Source organism: Gouania willdenowi, chromosome 18, assembly GCF_900634775.1.
Source record: "Gouania willdenowi chromosome 18, fGouWil2.1, whole genome shotgun sequence".
NCBI classification, from domain to species: Eukaryota; Metazoa; Chordata; class Actinopteri; order Blenniiformes; family Gobiesocidae; genus Gouania; species Gouania willdenowi.
In genome coordinates, this window is record NC_041061.1 from 23569037 (window position 1) to 23591314 (window position 22278).

General features: G+C 36.9%; 2 protein-coding genes across 2 annotated transcripts; both read right to left on the reverse strand.

The window, feature by feature from the left end:
- Positions 1–13963: 13963 nt before the first annotated feature.
- Positions 13964–14920, reverse strand: LOC114480606 (protein S100-P-like). Its single transcript, XM_028474887.1, has 2 exons — positions 14638–14920; positions 13964–14126 (listed from the first exon to the last, which is right to left on the reverse strand). Exons 1-2 carry the CDS (start codon positions 14773–14775, stop codon positions 13986–13988), a joined length of 279 nt encoding a protein of 92 aa, XP_028330688.1. The 5' UTR covers positions 14776–14920; the 3' UTR covers positions 13964–13985.
- Positions 14921–18563: 3643 nt separating this feature from the next.
- Positions 18564–20225, reverse strand: LOC114480605 (protein S100-G-like). The gene is made up of 2 exons (XM_028474886.1): positions 19998–20225; positions 18564–18810 (listed from the first exon to the last, which is right to left on the reverse strand). Exons 1-2 carry the CDS (start codon positions 20133–20135, stop codon positions 18661–18663), a joined length of 288 nt encoding a protein of 95 aa, XP_028330687.1. The 5' UTR covers positions 20136–20225; the 3' UTR covers positions 18564–18660.
- Between the last annotated feature and the right edge of the window lie 2053 nt (positions 20226–22278).

Genomic DNA, 22278 nt, shown 5'->3' on the forward strand with positions numbered 1-22278 from the left:
ACACCAGTGGAACTACAAACTGCCATTCAAGGCACTGGTCAACCACTGGGAGCTATTTAGGGTTTGACATATAGACCGGTATAGATTGGGATCAAAACCCCTAACCTCTTCCACCTGAGCCATGGTGGAAGAGGTTGATTTATGAACTTCATTTACAGGGCCAGGAGAAGGAGAAGAGATTCACTGTCCACTCAGAAAACTTTGGATTACAATATACTGAAAGATGATCATGAACTTTTGACCAAATGATGCCAAAAAAAAACTTACATACTGCAGCTATAAGTGGCGACCAATAACTCTTTAGCGCAGCTAGCTGCTGTAGTAACGGCTGTAGTCATATTTATTATTAAAAATAGGTGGTGTGGAGACTTACAGCAGTATCCAGTGAGGCAGGACTGACTGTACAGAACTGAATTGTATATCTGCCACTAAGTTCAAAGGAATGTTTAGTATGAAAGGGACTCAGCGGTGGCATCAAAGCTGTAACAACTGTTTCCTGAGCAGAGCTATAATCCACACACGCAATCAACAAGTCAGGCCTGGGTGACTGGTTTTCAAACACACACCCATTAATAAAGCATTACGAGGATCTTTGGATGACCTAAAAATTCTTCAATGAAAAGTGTTGTAAAGTCACATGTTATTGATTAAAATGGATGAATAATTAGACATCCTACCCACTGTATGCATTGGAGTTGTAATTTTGCTATCAAAAATCTTAGTAAAGGTTGGGATGGAACGAGAAAATGAAACTGTCATACTTTTAATGACTTCTTACTTTTATGACTTAATATCAATATATACAGTGGAGATTAATCAAGTTAAGTTATCTTCACCTGAGAGAACACATGCAGTTTATAGTACACTGATTTACATGTTTTTATAACACGCAGAAGTGACAATAACGAGACGAAAAAAAATCACACGTGAATGAAAAACTATCAAAAGATATTGATAATTCTGATAAAAATAGAACTATATTTTTCACATGGGACAAAATCCAATCAGAAGTCATGTGATCATGTGGTCTTACACATTGATCCCATTAAATGTGTCTGTGTGTATTTACAAACACTGATACCATCCCATATATCAGCTGGTTCAGTTCAATTCATTCTTTATTTATCTATTGCAAATGACAACAACGGTCATCTCAAAGAGCTATCAAAATATAAAATCCTTAAGAGAAAAAGAAAAAAACAACAAATCCACACGAACAAGCATCAGCAGATCATCAGGTTGATCAAATGTAGTTGAATCTTCCAAAAAAAAAATGCAGAAACTCCAATGTTTTATATTTTATTTGACTCTATCTGTAACAGATTTAGTCACCTAAAATGTTCATGTTGTTCAGTTGATTAAAACTAGACTATTACTGAAGAAGTGACTAAATTGTGACTTAGTTGCATTTTTGTCAAAAGATTATGGATAAAACTGAATCAAAATTTGCATTCAAAATTAGCACCGTGTCTTTCCTCGCTGGCTATAGTTACAATTCCTGCTTAATCCGGCAACGTGGGGGTAAACGTGTTTGTTTCCCTTCTAACATTTACATTTTTAATCACAACATGGTCAGTAATGGTACATGAACTTGACTTCTATACGGTGATAATAAGCGGATTCGGCATCTCGCTGCGCGCAAAGCATGCTGGTCCGGGTCAAAGGTCAGGACTACCCAGCTCCCGCCTAGCTCGTATCATAAAACGTAAACATGGCCAAGTCTGACAAAGATATTGAATATTTTGAGCGTTATAAAGTGGATGTTTTAAAAGAATATTGTAAGAGACGTGGACACGTTGTTACTGGGAAGAGGAAGAAAGAACTGGTGGCCCTCGCTTGGGCATTGTCATTTCAAAAAGCGCCAATAGTTTTGACAAAACAGCAGGAACGAGAGGCTGTCAACCTTGATTATAAATCTCTGCTCGAGATCGATGTTGACAGTTGATCCTGGGGGGATCGGGCATATTGTGGCGAAAGAGAGAAAGAAAAGGACGCCAACAAACCCCCGAAACCTGCTGGGTGAGAGACACCTCTCTAACATGTACACCACAATATAATATTTATATACTAGTTTACTGTACATGGGAGCTTTACAGTATATGTCAAACTTACTGATTTAATCCATTCGGCACGACGTTCTGGATCTTTTCTTTCAGTAGGAAATGGGATGAGTACGTATGGCGGGTCGCATATACATCGTGAGGTTCCTTTATTGCACTCGTGAACGGGGCAAAACTCTTTCATCCACGTATTAAGCCAATGAACAATGGGACCCTGGCATATTGCCTTAAAACAACCTTAAGCAAAGTAAATGCCTAAAAGTCCGTATAAGTAGCCGGTTGTTCCGCTAGACAGGGGCTTTGTTGACGCGCTGGGCAGTCGTGAACTCTGACCCGGATATATTGACCCGGGAATCGCGCATGCGTACTGATAATGCTGATTTGGCTTATTACAAAAAACAATCCTGACATTGGTCACAGAATGACCAAGTACGTGCTAATCTACCATTGGAAGCAACTTCAGCAGTCTTCACGGAATCACGGGTAGAAAACAGCTGATCATTTTAACACTTGTGTTTAGCTGAATCCGACTCTGTTTACACGGCAACGTTTTGCTTCTGTTTCCTTATCAGCTTACCTCCACAATTCCCCACGTGTACATGGGAGCTTTAATTCCTCTTTAAAGCAGAATAAACTGTTAATTCCTCTTTAACCTGACCTTGTAAACACATTATTCCTAATGCTAATTTAATTCCGAAATAAACTTAAAGCCGATTTAAGTGGCTGGTTTATTCCGATTTTGTTTCCGAATTAGATAATTGCTCTTTCTTGTAAACGCTTAACTTGGTTAAAGCCGCTTTAAATTAATTTGGATTGTTTTGCGCTTGCGACGACATAATCCAAGATGGCGGCGGCCCGGACTCAAGCCAAGACTATTTAATAAGAGCCTTAAACATGGATATAATGAAAAGAGTGGAAGGACAGAGTCATAAACACGGACAAACACGAATTATTAAACACACACACAGACCTCGGTAAACACGGTAAATGGAACAGGCTTCACCGGATGATTCATTTCGAAATAACTGATTACGAATTAAAAAAAAAACATGTAGTCGTGGGCACTGTGCTTTTTTAATGACTCCAGTGACTGAAAAGGAATTTCCCAGTCAGTTACAGAGCTGCTGGTTTTTGATACACTTTGTACGGGGTGGTTATGATTTGCATCAGTAACAAGCATAAAGTATAAAGAACACGGTAATAAAAATGTGGCTGATGTTAATAATGATAAAATCATTATAACGTTATCAAATCAATGGTAATTTGAAAAAGTTACCGTGTCGGATGTCGCAAGTGGGAGCACAAAGAGCAGCAGTGTGTTGATGGTGTTCCTGTGACGGGGAGTTTGACCTCGGGACGAGTCAGACACAGCGGCGGCTCATGTGATCAGAGGTGTCAAACAAAACAAGGTATTCATCGTGAGTTCTAACGTGGATCGAGCACAGCAACGTGCAGGATGACCTTTGACCCAGAGTGACGCTGCAGTTTTATAAATATGCAATCATTTCAAAAGCTGGATCAAACCAGAACCATCTCATGGATTCCAATAGGGAGGATTCAGTGCGACTAATTATGTTCCATAAATATGAGCAGGACTGTCCTGTTTGACAACTGTAAGTCGTGATGGTATGGCAGATAATGGAATATATATGTGTTTTAGAGGTTTGGACGATAAACTTACTTCTTGATACGGTACGGTAGACGAGTGGTTCTCAAATACCCACTTTCTCTTACTTTTGAATGCAAATCCCCCCTTATGTCCGACGACAACATTTTGCTCAGAATTCTGTGAATAAACAACTATAATGATGGAATGAATAAGTTGTAAATAAGTGTAATGAAAAAGTATTTAGTGCCTCCTGAATACATTTATTTCTATAGTTTTTATCATTTACAGTCATCCATTTTCAGTTCATGTTCTAATCAAGATCATTTCTGTCATCATTTTGTGTGTTTTTTGTGTCATTGTGTGTTTTTGATTGATTTGTTTGTCTGTTCTTATCATTATTCAGCATATTTTTTTCTTATTTTGTGTGTTTTTGTTGTTGCTCTTGTGTCTTGTTGGTATTATTTAAATTATTCTGTCACAGTGTGTGTGGTTTTGGTGTCGTTTGGTTGTTTGTATTGTTTTTGAGTATTTCGTAGTAATGTTGTTACATTTTTATCTCATTTAGTGTGTTTTTTTTGTCGTTTTGCTGGTCGCTGGTAATTTTGAGTATTTTTTCTCTCAAAGTGTGTGTTTTTGGTGTCATTTTGTGTATTTTGCTTGTTTGTTCTTTTTATTTTTCAGTGTATTCTTCTCTTAATTTGTGTATTTTTGTTGTCGTTTTTCGTGAGTTGTTTGTATTATTTAAATTATTCTGTCACAGTGTGTGTTTTTTTTTGCATTGTTTGGTTGTTTATTATGTTGTTTTGTGTGTTTCTCTGTTATTTTTGTGTATTTTGTTGTGATCTTGTGAATTTTTCCGTCATTTAGTGTATTGGTTTTTTGTCGTTTTGTGTGTTGCTGGCAATTGTAAGTGTTTTTCTCTCTTAGTGTGTGTATTTTGTTGTTTTGTTTGCTTGTTTGTTCTTTTTATTATTCAGTATATCTTTTTTTTTTAATCTTATTTTGTGTTTTTGTTGTGAGTTGCAAGTAAAATTCAGTATGATTACCATTTATAACTAAAATAAACACTATCAAGCCCCATATTTTTAATGCATTCATTTGTTAATTTTCCTCCTTCTTTCTCTCAAGTATCTCCTGTAGTGCCATCGGGTACACGTACCCCCATTTGAGAAACTGTGAGTCGATGATAATGGGCTCGCAATAACGATATAACAATTTTGGAAAGGGAAAGGGACAATAAATAAATAAAATTTGCAGTTGGAAAAATAAATTTGACTTTAACTCTGGACATACTTACTCTGGGTCAGGTATGACCTTTCCAACTGGAGTTAAAAAAAAAACATATCAAACTGCTGTGTAATGAATCCGTAGCACTCACACCCTCGACATTACTTGTTGTGACGGTTTCAATATCGCGATACCTTGTCGTAGTTTTGGCAAAGTATTTGGAAAGTGGAAAAAATGTTTGTTAGTATGATATTTGTGAGTTTTTATTTAAAATAAGTCCAATATAATTTAAGCATTTGTCATTTCATTCAAATTTCAGGTGATTGATTAAATTGGTTGTTTAACTATTTACATATCTACAAATACAGGGTAGCCTATGGTGATGATATTGGACATTGGATGGAGGGATGGATACAGTTAATGCGAGTGCTCGAAATCGATATCACTGCAAAACTGGAGGGAACTCAAAGATCTCCTCAACTAAAGTTTTGATTCCTACCTGTGTCCCTTGTCCTCCATCCAGATCCACATCATCCTCCTCTGCCCAGGGCACTAAGTAAGCTCCATAAGCTCCCATAATGCTCAGAGAGAGAGAGAGTGACCTTGTTAACCGATTAGAGGCCTCTGTGTGTCATAAACAGCCCTGTGAGACTCAGTCTGAACAGTCACATCAGCTGCTCCTCCATCAGGAAGGAAATCCAGATGTGTGTGTGTGTGTTAGCACATGGTGAGATGTGTTAATCATCTGGCTTGACTGTACCACTGCTGTCCAGAAATCACTTTTTCCAGGATGAGCAGACATACTTTCCTTTGCCAGTAGAGGGCAGCACAGGCTCAGTGTAACTAATTACATAACTGTCCCTGTCTTTAGAAAGTGTGTTACTTGGCCAGTGCTCCCTGGTGGGCTGACAGAGCTCTGATCTGACCTAAAGACACTAAGTGTCACAGGGCTGGATTAGGAAGTAGAGAGATCAGAGGATTACAGTAGGAACAAGTCCACAATCTCCCCCACAAGTGTCTTTGTATCTACTAAAACCCATCTTTCAGAATAGTGAGTCACAAACTCTGTGTATGTATTCAAAATACAGGTGGACTTTTGCTGTTAAAATGTACTTCCTTGGTGGAGATAATAAACAGGCAAGTTAAAAAGGTGTTAGTACCCCCTGAAATTCTACATAACATGGACCTCCTTGACTGGGCTCATCCCTGTCCTGCCCTGTCTTTATTATAGCAAAATAGTTAGTATTAACTATGGAGGAATGATATTGGGTTTTTGGCAAATATGCTGATATTTAACAACTCATTTGGTCGATAAACAATGACAATATCTTTTCTCTCAGAGACAGGACAGGACAGAGCTGAAAATGGTGTCACACCAGTAATCAATCACTCCTTGTGCAAAATAAGAAAATTCATGACAATTGTTCTTAAATTAGATACTTGCAGGCTATCATACTTAAAACAGTGACTACCTACTTACATTTTGTATTGCAGTCTGCTCCCCAAACACAAGATAGCAGCACTCAAGCAAGCCTTTTCATGGGCGATGAGACCTCTACTTCATACATGTATGATGTCTGGGTTGATCAAGGAAGCAAATTATGTTATTTTATCAGTTATTACTATCCACGGAGTGGCCGATGTAAGATAATATCGCCAATATTGCCAATGTAATAACGTGCCAATAATATTGAGCACATGCGTCACTATTATCAACTAGTGGTTTTTTATGGAATAAATGTATTTTGAAAAGTGAGCACCAAGCTTATCTTATCACAGGGTCTTTCAGACTCTAAGGGGGATTCACTAAAGGTTTAGGGGTATTAAAACATGTGCAAACGTCACTCCATGCACTCATAAGGGGTGCAACAAAACCCCAGGGAATCAGGACTGTGTGTGTTCAGCACAATGTGCCCACAATCCATTTAGCGCGTTTCCTTCTGATGAATATGTAATGTAGGCGTATCTCATAAGGGGCGCAAAAAAATGGGAGGGGGAAATGCAAATAAATGAATGCAGTGGACACAATGCAATTGTTTGCGGTGACTGTTTCTGCGCCGAAAATAACAAGACTCACAGGCAGTGATAGTTGACACAATACACAGCAGAGATGGAAAACCTGGAACCTTTCAAGGATAAGAAACTGATTTAAATAAAACAATAGTCGATATTAAAAGCCAGTGAAAGAAAATGCAGAATAAAGTGTGTGTGAGGGAGAAAAACAGCTGGACGGAGACCCATGGATGTCGCTCCGGATGCTCCAGTGAGCCCCTGTGTCTATGTCCCTCTCCATCTTTTGACTGTCAAACTCTTGCGTCGCATTGATGGCAAGGAGCGTCAGGCCAGGATCAGCTGACCAAGTTACAGGAACTACTAAATGTTACTAAACAACAATTTTATTTGTTTATTTAGTTTGAACTTTTCTACATTATTGAATCTTTGTGCAGCAGACAGAGATGTCCACCTGCCTCCAATTGAACTTCTTCAAATGTCATTTTGTGCTTCTGTGCACTCACCTGTCCACGTTAAACTAATTTAAATAGGGCGGTCTCAACCACGTCTACACGCACACTTATTCGCGCCACAGCAGGTGAAGAAACAGCACCACCAAAGGATTTAGGGACGCACCTGGTTTACCACCCTTTAGTTCAGATTCAGTGACTCCGCCCCTAGGATGGGTTCTAAATGGAGCTCTGACAAAGCTGGTAATGAGTGTTTGATGCCACGACATCACATTTCAAATGCCAGTGGCTTAAGACATGTCTCTTTACCTCAAGGTAAAATGAGAGCCTGAAAATCTTCTGTCAGCAGACAGCAGGACAAATATTTGTTATTCTTTTGAAATTATGATGTGTTTTAATGACTAGGCAGGTACTCAGATAGTTTTGGGGTCAATTATACACCACGGCTCCCAGTGATCTAAGCGACCTCATCAAAAATCTTCATTCTTAACCCTTCACTTTTTAAGTCTACTGTCCAGTTTTTTTTTTTTATCTCACTGGTAGTACCTCTTTGATACTCTACTCCATGTTGGTGATGTTGGGCAGGAGTCAGCGACCATGAGTTTCCCTCAGGCCTGTTCTAACAGCAGCACTAGTCTCCAATGAGATCTGTATATTTACATATTTACTTGACAGGCTTCAAACTTACAAAGATGAATAGGGATGACAGATGTAGTCAGAGCTACATTATTAGACCTACACACTGCTGCACTTGATACATTTTTTTAATTAAATTAACCATCTTTCAATGTTTATTTTCACTGAAACATAGTGACAAATGTGTTCAAGTATTGTTGATAAAATAAATTCCCATGTTACATATAATTATTTGTTAATGGCTTATAGAATAGGAACATAATGATTTCCTATGAAATGTTTCAGAAGTGGTTGTTTGAAAATGAAACAATTACATAAATTAAGGGAAATTAAGAATTGCATGTTGCAACTTCAATATATCCTACCTTTTTTTCTGACTGCTAGTCATCTTTATTATCTTTCCTTGTCATTCAAGTGAAACCGTGAAATTTCAGTGTTTCAGAAGAGTCTATCAAAGTGGTATTCAGTACTTTTGAACTAGTTCGCCAATCCAGGAAGGTTGGTGACCCCTACCTGGGTGTCTGGGGACTACCCATAGTCTGGCATTTATTAACATTCATGCACATGTTAGCTCATCACTTTATTTGGTTTCTGAAAACAAAGCAAAATATTGTATTTTGTCCGTGTTTGGTGGTGGTGATGTTGGGCCGTGGTCATCATCCTCTTCACTTGGCACAGCTCTTGTGACAAGCACAGGTTAGAGCACACACGAGTCTCAAGAACTCTTCTAGGTCGATTTGGGAGTCTTTGTTGTCATCCAGAACATTTAAAATTTCATCAACTTGTCATGGTTGGTCGGCTCCCTGTAGAGGTAAACATTATTGTTAAGTTAATGAAATTTTGATTTGAGAAAGTTCACTTCTTCATTGAAATACAGCTAGACAATACACATTATAAAAAAGTTTACGTTAAGTGATACTTTCTTTGCTTTCTATGTCTGAATATAATTAGTTTAGCAGTTGGAAAGTTTTTATACTGTATTTACCATGGTTGTAGGAATTGTAAATTTGAGCCTCTCAGTGTCAACAACTATGGCTAGATTCAGATGATCAGTGTTAATTTTGACAGCAAATTTTGATTTAGTTTAAAGCTGCAGTATGTACATTTTTTTTGGCTTTGTTTGGTCAAAAATCCGGAATCACCTTTTTTATTGAAATATAACATTTAGATTTAGATTTTTACAGTGACATTATAATTCTACAATATTTTTTTTTTTACAAATTTCACTAATACTGCTGTAAATCCGGTCAAAATTAACAAAACAAAACAAAAAAAAATTCACATATGTTTTGTAAAAGTTGCTCTTTATTTTAGCATGCACAACTTTACAATCAGCATACAAATGACGCCAAAAATTTTTTTTACATACAGCAGCTTTAAGATTTTAGTCAACTAAAGAATGATATTGTTTGTAAAGTTTTTGTAAAATGTTTTGTCCCATATGATGAAATAATAATTTCTATTATATTTTGTCAATGACAATATAAATACATGTTGATATAGTTTTTTCTAACATGTACTGTAAAAAAAAAATTGGCAAAGACTAGTTACTGTCTCTTAAGAAAAAATTGTCGACGGAAACTATGACGAAAATTTTTGATCGATGATGGAGGGTGCAGTCTGATTTACTTATTCAAGGTATGGTCAAAGCAGCTTTTATTTTATCAACAGGCAAGGAAAAACAAACACATGGAGTCCTTCCTTGTCTTAAATACTCTAATCCCTGCATTTTGCCTAAAGGCACAATTTGAGTTATTTTAAGGCATGCCACTAAAAGAAAAGAAAACAGTAGCTGTTTGATATGGGGTGTCAAGTGTAAAAATTTAGTATAAAAGTTGTAGCTAACGCATTTTCAATATTTATCTCACTTTTCTCATATTTAGCACATTTTCCTACCTTTAACATAACATTTAACCACATATATAGAGGTTAAAAAAAAGCATTCAATCTAAATATTTAAATCTAAATGGTATATGTTATATCTAAATGTTAAATTTATATATAAATTTTAAATCTAAATCTAAATGTTATATGTTACATCTAAATGTTAAATCTAAGTCTAAATGTTAAATCTAAATCTAAATGTTTAAAACTAAATCTAAATAATATATGTTCAATCTAAATGTTTAAATCTAAATCTAAATGTTATATATCATATCTATTAGCATATGTGCGAAACATTTAAGTTCAACATTTAGATTTAGATTTAACATTCAACGTTTAGATTTAGATTTAAATATTTAGATTTCATGCTTTTTTTTAAACCTCTATATATGTGGTTAAATGTTGTGTTAAATGTAGGAAAATGTGCAAAATATGAGAAAAGTGAGATAAATAATGAAAATGTGTTAAGCTACAACTTTTATACTACATTTTTACACTTGGCACCCCATAGTATGATGCATGTCTTAAATGCAGGTAAGGTGCAGCTAAATGTCCCTCAGCTTCCAACGGGCACTGTACTAGTAGTATTAATATAGAAAATAAAACCTTGCTAAAATAACCTTCCCCAAGGAGAGTGGTACCTGCAGCAGACCAGGCAGCTCTGTCAACAGCAGCTTTTTAGCCTCTTCTTTGCTCAGCTTGTCCTTATCGCCATCTTCAGATGCAAATCTTTCAAAGGTCTTTATGAGGAGGATCATAGCTGTTCCCAGCTCTGACATTGTAGCGGCTTATTTGGTGGTTTTGAGCGTAAAGGAGAAAGAAAATGAAGGGCCTGCAGCTGCTCAGGTGTAGAAGAAGGACTGATCTGTCTTTACTTTAAAAAAAAAAAAAAAAAAAAAACGTTTTGGAGCCAAAGATCAAACCATTTTAAGTGGGTAATGTAATCCCGCCTGGAGTGTTTGACTTGAATGTTGGCTTAGACTTTGTAAATACAACTACAGGGCTTGTAAAACACTAAATGTGTTTAATCTGAAAAGGAGGACACTTTCATCATGTATTATTATTCATAAACTGTATAATACAGAATGTTTTTAGTCAGTTTTTCCCTGAGGCCAGACATTGGAAAATCAGCTAGTTAGGTTTGTTAGTAACTTTGAGTACAAGGCTTGATAATACTGGTGTGAAGGTCTTTTTAGTTCCTTGCCTGGTTCAATTGGAACAGAAAAGTATTTACACCCAACACCCAATTAACGATGGCAGTGGCCATCCGTATGCAGCGCCCCTATTTGGCCAGTTTAGGTCATGTGATCGTCAGTCACTGTCCAGTTTAGGTCGCGTGACTAAGACTAAACCTTACCCTAAACCAGGGGTCTGCAACCTGCGGCTCTGGAGCCTCATGTGGCTCTTTGAGTCCTTTGCCATGGCTCCATATAGCTTTAAAAAAATACTGAAATAAAGAGTTATTTTCTTACAGAGGCTATTAATGATTAATGACAAATAAAATCATGATATAACAATTTGTTAACTTAAAAATAAATCAAGTTGTGCACCTTCCTACTTCATCTCCTGCAACATCTACAGACCATCAACTTTCCTACACCTGTGGTAAACCTTAAGTTTTAAATCCCTGGTAAGATAACTAAACCAACAAAAACACTATTCTGGAAGAAAACAGAGATTCTAATTGTGTGGGAACAGATTCTTTTAGCCACCAATGTGCCAGTTAAATATGCATGCTTTATGTGTGGCAAGAAATTAGCAATTAGCATGTGTTGACCACATGATCATGCATTAATACATTAAATACATTAACATAAAAAATATTATTTATATAAATTGTGTTCATGTAAACTTAAATGCGTAAGAATTTGAAGATGCAAGACACGGTTTTGTTATTATTTGTCAATTCATTTTATTTTATTTTCAACTGTTTTTAAGTTGCCATTTACTTGATCAATATAAATCAAATCAAATTAATTCAAACATTATTCTATATAATTTTAACTGTATAGAATTTAATACACTGTATTGTATACATTGAGGCGGTATTTTTCTGGTTCCAGGAGGACTTTATTCAGGATGAGATGAGGTTAAATGGCTCCTTTGAGAGTAAAGGTTGCAGACCCCTGCCCTAAACCCTAAACCTAACCCTAAAAATGGTTGTGATATTGGGTTATAATCTAACCCTAACCCTAAACTTAATCCTAACCCCTAACCCTAAGACGCTACGTACGTGTACTTCGGTAACCACACCAATAGCACAGGGGGTTGTTCGTACGTCAACCGTACAAATAGACACTTTCATTAACAATCACCAGTCAATTTATCTTTGTCTATATACAAATGTGATAATGCTTTACTTGAAGTTTTATACATGAGGCTGACATTACGCCATATTTATCTGTCATTAGCATGAATAAGGTGTCATGAAAGCTGTCATTAAGTGTCGTTCGCTAAATTATGACTACTTTGGAGCTACTGTATGTTGGCATTTTTTGGGTGAAGTGGAAGGATCTAGTGGGGTTAGGTAGGGTTAGGGGTTAGGGGTAGGTAGGGTTAGGGGTTAGGGGTAGGTAGGGTTAGTGTTGGGAAGGTTACTTTCAAAATGTGATCAGTTACAGATTACAGATTACATGCCCAAAAATGTAATCTGTAATGTAATCCCTTACATTACTTTTTGTCAGTGTAGGAATGTAGCCGTTAATGAAAAAAATAAAGATGACTAATACAATCAGAGGATGTTGTATTAGTCATCTTTATTTGTGGGTGCTGATGGTGATATTACACTTCACAGTAATGATAATAATCATCTGTTTTAAATGCAATGTGTGAAGTCTACTGGCCTATTCAACAAACCATGTTAGCACATCATGGAGGACTTGTATGTAAGGAAACATAGACAGTAGCTTAGCACTAACTGTAGATAGTAAGCTATCTGTAACTAACTGCACATTATTAAGTAGATAGAGAGAGACTAGGGATGTTTCCTTATTGACTCGTCGACTCGTCTATTACACAAGGTTTTTCTAGAACAATTACATTTATTTATTGTGTGCCTTTAATATGTATTAGGAAATAGCATCTGTATAACTAGTTATTAGTTTAATTACTAGTGAGACGCTCACACTGTGAGAGATGAACAGCTGAACTCTGCTGAACATCAAAGTATCTCCTCAAGATGAATCAAAGCAAAGCAAATCACACTGAAAGCAAACCAATGAGCTCTGGAATCAATGTGTGCCATTTTTAAGCATTTTTTTTTTTTTTAGTTTAAAGCTTTCAACTATTTGGACAATAACAGACCTACAGGCAGAAGCAATAATACTGATCAATAATCAAGTCTATATATATATTACTGAAGACAACAAAGCTTTGACTACTTCATGATACAAACGTAGCAGCCATGGAAACCATCACGTTAAAAACACCTGCAATAAAATACCCTCATACCTATTCACGCGCACACACGGACACACACACCAACACGCACCACCATCTCTTCAGTTATCTGAGTTAGATCAACTATCCTGCGCCCTGACTGACGTCACAACATCAATACGATACCCAACATAGAAGAGAAGCTAGCGGTAGCTTGCTAACTGTGATCATCAGCCTCTTCTGCGGAAAGTATTCACAGACGGAGAAAGTTTTTATGGAGCCATCTAAAACCTGGAAACTGAGAAGTAACGTTATGTAAGGCACTGATTTTTGACAATGTACCTGTACCATTTAAACTGTAACTGTAAGAGATTACAGTGACTCGTAATTTGTAATCGGAATATTCAACGTCATTACATGTATTTCGTTACTCACCAACACTGGTATCGATGGGTTAGGGTTATGAACACCTAATGACAGCCTTCATGTCACCTTATTTATGCTAATAACAGGTGTAATGTCATAATAATGTACTATTTTTTGGATAAAACTTCAAGTGTTACCAGCAAAGTGTTTGTAATTCAAGTCTGTTTCTGAATGAAACTTCAAATTCAACATAGAGACCATAAGTACACGCATCGGTGAATCACTTTATTTTATTTTAGAAGGAAACAGACGCTTTAGTTAGATGACGTTGTTAAGTTCCATCGTTGGTTGTGATCATCTATTTCACTTCTTGGTGCAGCGTCCGTGGCAGGCACATGTAATGCTGCCCACGATCACCAAAAACTCTGCAAAGTCGATCTCAGCGTCGCCATTTATATCCAGACTGCTTATCAGCTTATCAACGACTTCTGGCTTCTTTGCTTTCTGTATACATAGTAGAAGACATTGAAGTGTTACTTCAAAACCCCAAAACAAAAACATCAGTTACATGGAAGGGCATTTATGCCATGTAGCAGGTTTTTGTACTTGTCGATAACTTCTTGCTTATATAAAGTGGTGTGTATTGTTAATGCATATTCACATTTTTCCAAAGTGATTTGTGGTGAATTGTGATATTTTATATAATTTGTAAAGTTATAAAATCCTACCAAGTTTACACTTTTGCTTCAGTATTATTGCTTAGTCTCAAGATCACAAGCCATGCTGGTAAAACCCCTTAAATACAACATTAAATTACAAAAATATTGGCTTTCCATATGGGATGACATTCCCATTTTAAGATGCTCAACAAAGAACTAATAACAAGACACACAAAAAAAAGCAAAATGCCAAGATTCAGTGGTTGCAAACTCAAATGTTGACTAAACAGAGTGGAGCCTGATTGAACTCAGAACATAATTGTGCTGATCAGAGCCCTCTCTAAGGAAAGTGGTACCTTAAGCAGCCCAGGAAACTGTTCCGTCAGCAGTTTCTTAGCCTCGGCTTTGGATAGCGTGTCCTTCTTTCCTTCTTCCTTCGCATATTGACCAAAGACATCCATTAGGGTGCACATGGCTGACTCTGGTGCCGTCATGGTTGCTGCTTGGTAGGTGGTGAGTGCGTGAAGAAGGAAAGTAGAGGTGCTTCTCCGGTGGATCGGTAGTCGTTGAATGTGTGGACGTGAAAAGGATTGCTGTTTTTATAGCATTCGAGAAATGAGATAGGAGTCAAGGATAAAGGCAAATTACTAAGGGAGAGGTGATGGTGGGAGGTTGGTGGAGTATTTGCAATAGATGTTGGCTTACAATGTCAATACAACCTAAGTACCGCCAACACCCAACATACAGTATATTCCCTCTGAAAAGCTGTTAATCTCTTTATTGTTGATTCAGAAGGAGGGGTTTCTATTGGCCAAGCCATAAAGATGTTGGGTCTGTGATTTACTTGATCTGAGTCATAGGAAGCCAGATTTACTAAATTAATCTCTTACTAAATGATAAATCTTTGTACATACAAGTCGATTGCTCAAAGTTACTGGTAAAAATGTATAAAAATTAAGGTTTGAAGCTTAAGCTTAATGAGTTTGTCTTTGAGCTGATGAGATAATCACATTCTCTGCTAAAGCCAAAAATGACTCTATATTCATTAAAACATGTTATTAGACTGCAAGGTGATGCTATCGAAGTAACCTCCATGCAAGCTCAACCAGATGTAACGGACAAAAAAAACCTATCACTCACAATGTTTCTCGTCATAAACAAGAGGCAGCTGGAGTGACTCAGTGGCCAGATTAGACTATGAAAAAAACAGTGACGTGCCGTGAGCACTAGGGTAGGGTAGGCTACCGTTGCAAATCGAAGCCACCAATGTCAATGTAAGGTAGTGGCTTAACGTTGCCACAAAGTGTTGCTTTGTAGCCCTTTGAGTTCAGCTGTACAAGTAGTTTGTCCCTCACAGGGCGCCATAGTTTACATTAATCTGAGCGCGGGGCCCATTTTGTTTCATTGTTTGCTGTCATTTATAAGGTGAGTATGGTATATTCTTCTCTCTGTAAAATGTTAGATGCTTATGTACCGATTTGTGTGTGTTTTATATAGTTGTACTTGTGTGGTAAGAATGAACCACCTTTTCAGATTAGCGTTAGCACTGTGTTAGCAGGGTGCATGTGTTCGAAATAGCTTTTAATTTCTCAAGGGTTTTTTTTTATTTCATTAATTCAGTTATTTCTAAATTGTAACTGGAAGTTTGTTGATTACCTCCTGATGCCTATTTAAGAAAATGTGCAGAACTTTATTTTTATGAATAGATTCATATTTTATTTATTTTTTCTATGCAATTTATGGTAAGCACAATAATATTGTTGCACTCATTTTGTTTTGTTTGTTTGCTGTCATTTATAAGGTGTCAAACGTGGATGTGGAGCCGTTCTATGAGCAGTGTGAACCAAAATAAAAGCTCCTGGTCCCAGCCACAAACTATCTGTCTCCGGTGCTTCGTCTTCCTGCATCACACCCACCCCAAACTAACATCAAACACAACGCAGAGTCCAAGGGTGCTTAGGGAGGGCTGCTGTCACCGATTGGGTTACATCAACATTTCATATGTTTCTGCTGGCAATTGTTAATTCAATTCAATTCAACTTTATTTGTATAGCGCAATTTACAACAAAGTCATCTCAATGCGCTTATCAAGATCCACATGAACAAGCATTTAGCCATCTAACAAAATCAACATCGTAAAACACCATTAAAGAAACGTAAACAATTATTTAATATAACCTCCATACAAGCCTACCAACAAGATATATTTCATGACACGGCAGCGCATTCGTTGTTTGGAAACACAGAAACACGGAGAAAACTACAACAACAACAACTCAGAACAGCCTCAGTGAAGAGCATCCACAAAGCCAATCCTTCCTTTTGTACCATTCACTGTAGAAAATACCAACAATATTCTGACCATACCTTTGCTGAAGGTCTGGTAACTCAGGTGTTGGTCTCCCATCTTTTAAAAGCTGTCGTTTTTCCTCAAAAAAAAGTTTCTCTATTGTCTCTAGCGCTGTCATCCTGCCTGTAGAGTTATCCCGCCCACAAGCTAGAGAATGTAGCAGCTGCGGCCACATTGTATCAATTCACTAATGTGCTGTGAACTTAGGTATAGCATTTAGCATAGCGCGGTTACATCCAAAGACAGCGTAGAGAGCTGCCTTTGGACGTAAATGTTTTTCATCTTGGGGACCTGACTGCACATGCGCAAACACCTAAAAACACGCTATGGACACAGAGGCAGAGCAGCAACATGCCTTTGGGAGGGGGTGTGGCCTCCTCCTGCCTTACAGCAGAGTGAGACTGTGCAGCATCTCTGCAGTACCAGGAAATAACGATGTTTAGTCGTTTGGGCTATGAAAAGCACAAAATGCTGACACCTTCAAACTTATCAGTACTGTAGGTTATCGGAAATGGAAAAATAAATAATTTATAATTATATTATAATTAAAACAAATAATGAAAATATAAATTCACCCTTGCCTACCCTGACTGCACAACACTGGAAAAAAGCAACAAAAAAAAACAACATATACCCAGAGGTGAAAGTACTCAAGTTACTGTAAATTAATTGCTTTTATGGGTACTTATACTTTTTTGAGTATATTTCTAAATCAGTCATTTTACTTTTGCTTAAGTACATTTTAAAAGAAGTAAAGTAATTTGTTACATTTCTACACAAAACTGTTACCAAGTAAATCATTAGTTTTTGTTTTAAAATGATCAACGGACATTGTGAAACTACAGAAAACAATCAAATGCATCACACCATAGCCGACCAACCAGATTAAATGTAATGTACCATGCCAAAACAGCATTGAATTGAGGTTGTAGCTATACTTGGAGCCTGAGAATTATTTTTTATTTTGAAATAGATTTATTGGTGTTATTCTATTTAAAAAACAAGTGTATATTTTGACAAACCTTTTATTTTATACAGATGCCTTTGTGGAAAATAAATTAAGTTCCAAGTGTGCATGATTTGGTTTCTTCCTTTTTAAGTTTATACAGTACATGAGACGTTTACTGTAGAGAACCATGGCAAGATTTATTACCAAAAATTAACTTGGAGTAAAAGTAACAACTAACTTTTACTTTGAGTACTATTTAATTGATATACTTTTTACTTGTACTTCAGTTTTTTATGTATGACTTACTTGTACAATTTCAATCAAGTAACAGTACTTCTACTTGTGTAGGATATATCAGTAGTCTTTACATCTCTCTATATACCTCTAATACACTATAAACAGACATCATGGCATTCCACCAAGCACAGTATGGACGGCTACAGTCAAGAGCATTCAAAGTAGCCTGTGTTCTAGATTTCCTTTGTCCTCTTGGTTTAAGGAGTGTTTTACTGTGACTTTTCACCATCTGAGCAGAGGCATTGGTTTATAATGCCTCTCTATCCTATTGACCTTGGGGTAGTAATTATTACCATAATTCCAGTGATCCAACACTCAGCAAACATGCTTTTCAGTTTCATTCAGCATTTTGTGTAGAGATAACTGGAAAAGTATTTTAGGTCGAAATAAAATTCAAATGACACTTAAGGAGTGAACTCAAACTACAGCATGACAAAAAAAAGCAACTGAAAAGTTAAATAGAGTTACAAAAAGTACGATTAGCTTCAGAACATAATTTGTGCGTCGTTAACAAATACCAGTCCCACAATTTTAACCTTTTTAATTCAATGGAATGCTATTTTAATGAAACAAAAAGTTTGACGGCACTCCTCACAAATAACCCAGACTTGATGACCCAGTGCTGACATCTACTGATGATCTAATTAAATGTTTAAATGCGTGAACAACAACTTTTATGTAAGACACACGTTGGTAAATGACTTTATTTTGTTCCAGAGATAAACAGAGACATTAATGTTTCATGTCATTGACAGTGTTGTCAAGCTCCGTCGTAGGTTGTGGTCATCCATCACACTTCTTGGTGCAGCGGCCGTGGAGCATACAGGTCATGATAGCCACTATCCCCATAAACTCAGGAAAGTCGACCACAGAGTCGCCGTTTAAATCCAGACGCTTAAACATCTCCTCAACTTGAGCTTTGCTCTTTGGTTCCTGTACACATTTTTTACAGAATTAAAAATGATCAGTTTTCCATATTGTTCTGCTGTTAAAAACTTATTCAAAGCACAACAAAAACTTGAAAACAAGTCTTTACATATAGAGATAGACATGTCAGCAGGGTTTGGGCGTGTGTCCCTCTGCCCCACCTGGAAGGCATTAGGCAATCTGACACCTCTTTATCTGCTAAATGATGTCATAATTGTACCAGGAGTTCACTTTTATTGTCAAATATGCAGAGCAGGTGAAAGTAACGAATTACAAGTGCTCACGTTGCTGTAATTGAGTTGCTTTTATGGGTATTTCTAAATCAGTAATTTTACATGTACATGACCAGACAACAATCAAATGCATCACATCACAGCCGACCAACTAGATTAAACGTAATGCATGGTGCCAAAACAGCATTGATTGCTGGTTATTTTCTCAGTTTTAGAGTTCATAAATGTTGCTATACTTTGATCCTGAAAATTGTTTTTCATTTGAATTGAATTAATTGGTGTTTAATTTTTTTTTAATTGTAATATTATGACAAACTTTTTATTTTATACAGATGCTATGGTGGAAAATAAATTGAGTTACAATTGTGCAAGATTTGGTCTCTTCCTTTTTAAGTTTATACATGAGATGTTTACCACAAATAAACATGGGGGGTGAAAGTAACTGGTAACTTTTACTTTGAGTACTATTTAATTGAGCTACTTTTTACTTGTACTTGAGTATTTTATGTATGACTTACTTGTACTTGTACTTGAGTACAATTTCAATCAAGTAACAGTACTTCTACTTGAGTAGGATTTATCAGTACTACACATACAGTTTATGTATGTATTCAAATTTTTCCTAAGTTAGCTGAATTGACAGTTGTGTTTTTTCTTGAATTATGGCTTGTAGTACCTTTACTTTTCAAAATTCCAGCCCAGTTTACTTATTTGCATGATTGATTTTGCTGCTTAGTCTTGGGAGCATTAGCGATGTTTGTAAAAATCTTTAAAAACAACTTACTTGTGACTTCCAAATAATATTTTAAAATACAACCTATTAAAATAAACATATTTAACACAATGTACCAATTGTTTTCAGTTGTTGCATGCTAAAATGTCGATTAAACAGAGTGGAGTCTGATTTAACTCCAAAATGTCCTAACTGTGCTGATGAGAGCTCTCTGAGGAAAGTGGTACCTTTGCCAGTTCTGGAAATTCATTCTTCAGCAGTTGCGCAACCTCGGATTTGGATAGCGTGTCCTTGTCTCCCTCATTTGCTGCGTATCTATCAAAGATGTCCATCAATGAGAGCATGGTAGCTAGTAGTTGCGACATGGCTGCTGGCCGGCAGTTGGTTTAAAGCTTGAAGGAAGAAAGTTGAGGTGCTAATCTGCTGGGTCTGCAGTTCTTGAATGTGTGGAAATGAAAACGACTGCCCTTTTTATAGCATTCAAAAAATGAGTTAACAGTCAAGGATTAAGGCAGGTGCCAACTTTTGAGGTGAGACTGAGAGGTGTATTTGTCATATGTTTGCTTAGAATACCCAACGCCCAATGTACACCTGTTGTTAAAAGCTTTTAAATCCTACATTGTTGATTCAGAAGGAGGAGATTTACTGTCTGAGACACAAATATGTGGACACAAACTTGAGCTCTTACTGAATGATGTTAGGCATTAGGCTGCCCGACAAGCCCAGTTGCCTAATGCTACTGTTGCTAAATCTACAGAAATGAAGGTGGGGTTTAGTGTCGGCCTAGTGTTGAACTAAAACAGCTTCTGCTCAACTGTCACATATTCCCACAACTATCTCCAGGTATAGATGGTAGTACTTAGCATGGACAAGGCTAAACCCCAGAAATAATCACAATCATCTGTTCAAATGACAAATTTGTATTCAATAGTACTTGTAACACATGCTTGTCAAATGTAAGAGGAAGCTAGATTCCATAGCTGTATGCAGGAAAACAACCTATCTCTCAAGGAAGCTAGCACAAGTGTTGTGTTCAAGACCACACTATCCGACCAAAATGCACCGAGACCAAGACAAGACCAAGACTTCTGGGAGCCGAGACCGAGACCAAGACCAATACCATGAATATTTTTATTTTTTTTATTTAAAAAAAACATATAAATAAATTAAATTATGACAAGGTTCGACAGTTAAATGACATTCTCTCTTTAATTTTAGTTTCTTTTAAATACATTTGACAGAGAAAAAAGGTGCCTGCAAAAAATTAACAAAAATAACTACTACTGCTACTGATAAATTCACAATTATTCTACATATTTGAAAACAAGATTTTTATGTCAACTGAATGTACAGCAAGTGTTTAAAAGCATTTCTGCCAAGAAAAAACATGGTGAAACTAAATAAAACAAACTCAAACCCTGGAACAGTCATGTGACAAACCAATCAACAGTTCTTGTTGAGAAAGATTATTATTATTCTGGATACAGTGGAAACAAAAACTATAAAAAATAAATATATTGTGAACCTGTTTATATTGTGGGGAACATATTATATACATAAATGTAATTGGAGTCTAAAGCCACAAAAATACACCTTTAAAAAGAAAATAGACTAATATAAGACCTCTTTACAGTTATTTGAGTCATTCTGCGCTTGCGCGACTTGTGGCGATGACGCGCTGGTGACGACATAATCCAAGATGGCGGCGGCCCGGACTACAGCCAACACTATGTAATAAAAGCCTTAAAAGTCATGGATATAATGAAAAGAGTAGATGGACAGAGTTTTACTGGGATTTTTACCGGTGATTAGTTCATATCTCCCTTCCAAACTCCGTAGCCACACACACACACACACACACAAAGGTTGCAGTCATTATACTGGGTGGATTAAAGAATCAATAAAGTATTGTTTTATCCCGTTCTTCTCCGTGTTATCACATTATAAAAAAGTTTAAAAATATCAGGAATTAGTGCTGGTCTCGAACGGTCTTGAGGGAAAATCCCGAGTCCGAGACAAGACCTAGTCAAAATGCTTCTGAATCCAAGACAAGACCGGACCGTTTAAATTTGGTCTCGAGACCAAGACCGGTCTCGACTACTACAACACTAGCTAGCACTAGTAGTGAGAGGTCGTAGTATAAGATAAGAACCGATTCATTGGTCAGAATAGACATTTTAAAAAGCAAAAATAAAACAAATGATTCTAAAAAACCAAAAACCAGCAATACAAAAGAGACGTCATGGTAGTTAGCAACTAAGATTAAAGCACAGGCATGGACAATAGAGTCAAGAAAAGGTGCAATAAAAGTGGCCTATGTTGCAGATTTCCTTTGTTCTCTTGGTTTAAGGAGTGCCTGTGACTTTTCACCGCCTCACCCATCCATCCATCCATCCAACCATCCATCCATCCATCCATCTTCTCCCGCTTAGCCGTTTCCGGGTGGCGGGGGCAGCATCCTCAGTAGGGAGGCCCAGACTTCCCTCTCCCCGGCCACTTCCTCCAGCT